The 4,011-nt window shown below is 39.9% G+C and overlaps 1 protein-coding gene across 1 annotated transcript; it reads right to left on the reverse strand.

Annotated features, from left to right (window-relative positions):
• Nucleotides 1-1,233: 1,233 nt before the first annotated feature.
• On the reverse strand, nt 1,234-2,193 carry LOC127100437 (uncharacterized). Its single transcript, XM_051037641.1, has one exon. It carries the CDS (start codon nt 2,191-2,193, stop codon nt 1,234-1,236), a length of 960 nt encoding a protein of 319 aa, XP_050893598.1.
• Between the last annotated feature and the right edge of the window lie 1,818 nt (nt 2,194-4,011).

The raw sequence follows: 4,011 nt of genomic DNA on the forward strand, positions 1-4,011 counted from the left end.
AGCCATCTCCTTTCTCTCATGTTCAGCTCTTTTTGATCAAACAAATACTTCAAGATTTTATGGTCACTAAAGACTTCAAATCTAGATCCATAAAGGTAATGTCTCCAAATTTTCAAAACAAACACAATCGCCGCAAGCTCGAAATCATGCGTAGGGTAGTTCTTCTCATGAATCCTCAATTGTCTAGAAGCATAAGCAACCACCTTACCATTCTGCATAAGCACACCTCCTAATCCCATCTTCGAAGCATCACAATAAACCACAAACGGTTCCTCGGGATTTGGCAAAATCAAAATCGTAGCCGTTGTCAACCTTTTCTTCAACTCAAGGAAACTTTCTTCGCATCGGACATCCCACACAAAAGCAGCACCCTTACAAGTTAACTTTGTCAAAGGAAGTGCCAACTTAGAAAAGCCTTCTATAAACCTCTTATAGTAACCTGCCAAGCCTAGGAAACTTCTTATCTCGGTAACTGACGTAGGAGCTTCCCATTGCAACACCGCATCAATCTTCGATGGATCAACCGCAATTCCGTCACCGGAAACAACATGACCAAGAAAGCTAACTTCTCTCAACCAAAACTCACACTTAGACAACTTAGCATACAATCTCTTCTCTTTCAACACTTGCAAAACAATACGCAAATGTTCCACATGCTCTTCCTCCGACTTAGAATAAACCAAAATGTCGTCTATGAACACCACCACAAATTGATCCAAATAAGGATGGAAAATGCGATTCATGTACTCCATGAATACTCCCGGCGCATTAGTAACGCCGAAAGGCATCACCGTGTACTCGTAGTGTCTATAACGAGTCCTGAAAGCAGTTTTCTGAATGTCCTCATCTTTCACCTTAATTTGATGGTAGCCCGACCTTAGATCAATCTTACTGAAAATACGAGCACCCACTAAACGATCCATCAAGTCATCGATCCTTGGGAGTGGATACCTATTCTTAATCGTCACCTTATTCAATTGTCTATAATCAATACAAAGTCGCATGCTTCCGTCTTTTTTTTTCACCAGCAAAACTGGAGCTCCCCAAGGTGATACACTAGGTCTCACAAACTTCTTTTCAAGCAAATCCTCTAGCTGACTCTTCAGTTCAGCCAACTCTGATGCTGACATCCTATACGGCACCATAGAGATGGGTCTAGTACCAGGTACAAGGTCAATAGTGAACTCAACTTCTCTTTCTAGCGGTGCACTAGGAATCTCATCGGGAAAAACTTCAGGGAAATTGCACACCACCGGCAAGTCCGCAATTACAGCCTGACTCTCCACAGTTAAAGCAAACAACATCCTTCTGCTTACAATCACGAGCCGCATGTCCCGACATACCACAATGGAAACATCTCGTTTCACCAAGCCTACACACATTACTCTTGTGACCCGGCTTTCCACACTTGAAACAGATAACATTACCAGAAGCATCTCCCCCACTTGTTCTTCGACCCGGAATCACTTTCTGTTTCCCTTTTCCAATCGGAGTTTCATATGGCTTACCACGGCTGTGTTGGCCCCTTCCTCTCTTCTCAGACAAGATCTTATAGTGTGCATTGTTGTCCTCTTCAAAGATTCTACAACTATCAATCAGATCCGCAAAGACGCGAATCTTTTGATATCCCACAATTTTCTTAATTTCCGGACGCAATCCATTTTCAAACTTGATGCACTTAGAGAATTCGGCATTGGCTCCATCATAGTGAGGATAGAACTTAGCCAATTCAGTGAACTTAGCAGCATACTCCGTTACTGACAAGTTCCTTTGCTTCAACTCGAGGAATTCAACCTCTTTCTTTCCTCGCACATCTTCTGGATAATACTTCCTCGGAAATTCTCTACGAAACACTTCCCAAGTAATCTCCTCGCCCGCAGTTTCCAACCTTAGACGAGTGTCCACCCACCAATCATCGGCTTCACCTGACAGCTTATGAGTTCCATAACGGATCTTTTGCACAAGAGTGCAATCCATCACTCTGAAGATTCTTTCAATCTCCTTCAACCAATCCAAGGCTCCTTCATGATCATACCTACCCAGAAAAGTAGGCGGGTTCTCCCTCTGAAACGTCGCCAGACTACGAGACCCCACGTTCTCGTCAACATTTGGTGGGTTCTGGAACGCCTGAGTCATTGCCTGCATAGCTGCAGCAAGAGCCTCATCATTCCTCCCAGCGTTTCTTCCGACCATCTTACACTTCTTCTCACAACACAAACAAGGATTAGCAACAAATTAACAACACAAGGTCGTTAAACAACAAAAGACTCAACAACGTGGTCGGATGGACCGACCTGCTCTGATATTACTAATGTAACACCCCAATTCTACCCGTCGTAATTTCAATTAAAAATCAGAGTAAACAAATTTCACACAAAATTGAGGCATCACATATATCATTTCATCAACACTTAAACAAATTGCACAACACGGCGATTGCGCAAGGATCCACTTAGTCCTTGTTAAATAATAAACAACACTGTATATGGATTCACCTAGTCCATATAGCAGCAAGACACAAAACATCGCAACGGAAATCATTTAGATAATTAAGTTGAGTCGTACATCTACATATTCAAAAGAAAACAAGCAAACAAATGCCCATCACAACTATCATATACAACGATATACAAAAGGGCATTGTTACTATCAAAATCATAAAAAACGTCCATTAACCCCTGAGTGTTACAATCCTAATCAGAGCAATGACGCCAAAAGTGTGCTACCACTATCCTCCTCTCAACGCGGAGCACCTGCACGTTACCAATATAAAGGTAACGGCCAACAACAAAAGGGTGAGATACTCAAATCATATAATCAAGATAATGATAAGCAATATATAAGTAAATTCGGAAAGTTAGAAATATTGTTACCACATCGCACAATCCTTCACTTGAATGCTTATGTATTTAATCATAAACAAAGTCAATAATCATCCACAACATCAATGTTACATCATAGCATCTCATCACTTTAACATTTCATCAATCCATCATAAAACATTACGATTCATCGCATCATCGCAAAATATCACCGCACATCATAAACTGTTACATAACAGCAATTATCACAAAATGCGGAAATAAACATAACCAACATATATGACTCAACTATGCAAATGCTATGCGGTACTGACTCGTCGCTTTGCCATCAAGGTCAAGGCTTTATGCCCACTTCGCTTTTGCCAAAAGGCCACGTCGCTATTGCCAAAAGGCCACGTCGCTTATGCAAATGTATGTGACTCCATGATAAATGATACACATACACCAAAATTATCATCGCATCAACATAACTCATCACAATGGCCGAAGCCCACGTCGCTATTGCCATTTAGGCCACGTCGCCATTCACATGCATAAAAGCATTCACACAACATCATCTTCACCAATATTCATACATATGTTTATATATAAAACAAATGAGAATATTCATCACAATCAATTGTTTCATCATACAATCTCTTAGGTAATTCAACCTCATGCTATGTTTATTTACATCGCACACCTACACACTATAGTTAAGTGGTATTCCTCATTAATCAAATAGGCTTCCTACTATATCAATTATTAATCACTTTTCCAAAATAATCACTTATTAAAATAAGCCCTTATAATGGCCTATAAACATCAACAACATGTAGAAAATTTCATAAGCTTCGCAACGCTTCGAACGGAGACCAAAACGGAGTTACGGTTCAAAAGTTATGACTTTTTGAAGTTTACAAAAGAATTATGTTTTCAACTCAGTTGGCGCCGCGAAATCTCTTTCGTGCCGCGAATTTAGCAGGAAACATAGAAAATGCGTTTTTGACCGTTAAATACCTTCCGGACCTCCGATTACGATTCCGTAAAAAGTCTCATTCTCAGAATTCAACGAACTACAATATTTTCAATATTACAAAGTCATTCTAACCACAATTTAACTTTTATTTCATCATTCTAAACATCATTCAATTAATTTCCAACACTTCCTAAATTCACGATTTGTGAAATTACTCATACTTTGATTCAT

Source organism: Lathyrus oleraceus, chromosome 7 (assembly GCF_024323335.1).
Source record: "Lathyrus oleraceus cultivar Zhongwan6 chromosome 7, CAAS_Psat_ZW6_1.0, whole genome shotgun sequence".
NCBI lineage: Eukaryota > Viridiplantae > Streptophyta > Magnoliopsida > Fabales > Fabaceae > Lathyrus > Lathyrus oleraceus.

Coding starts and splice junctions, on each gene's coding strand:
- LOC127100437 (XM_051037641.1), bottom strand. CDS start 2,193: ATGGTCGGAAGAAACGCTGGGAGGAATGATGAGGCTCTTGCTGCAGCT.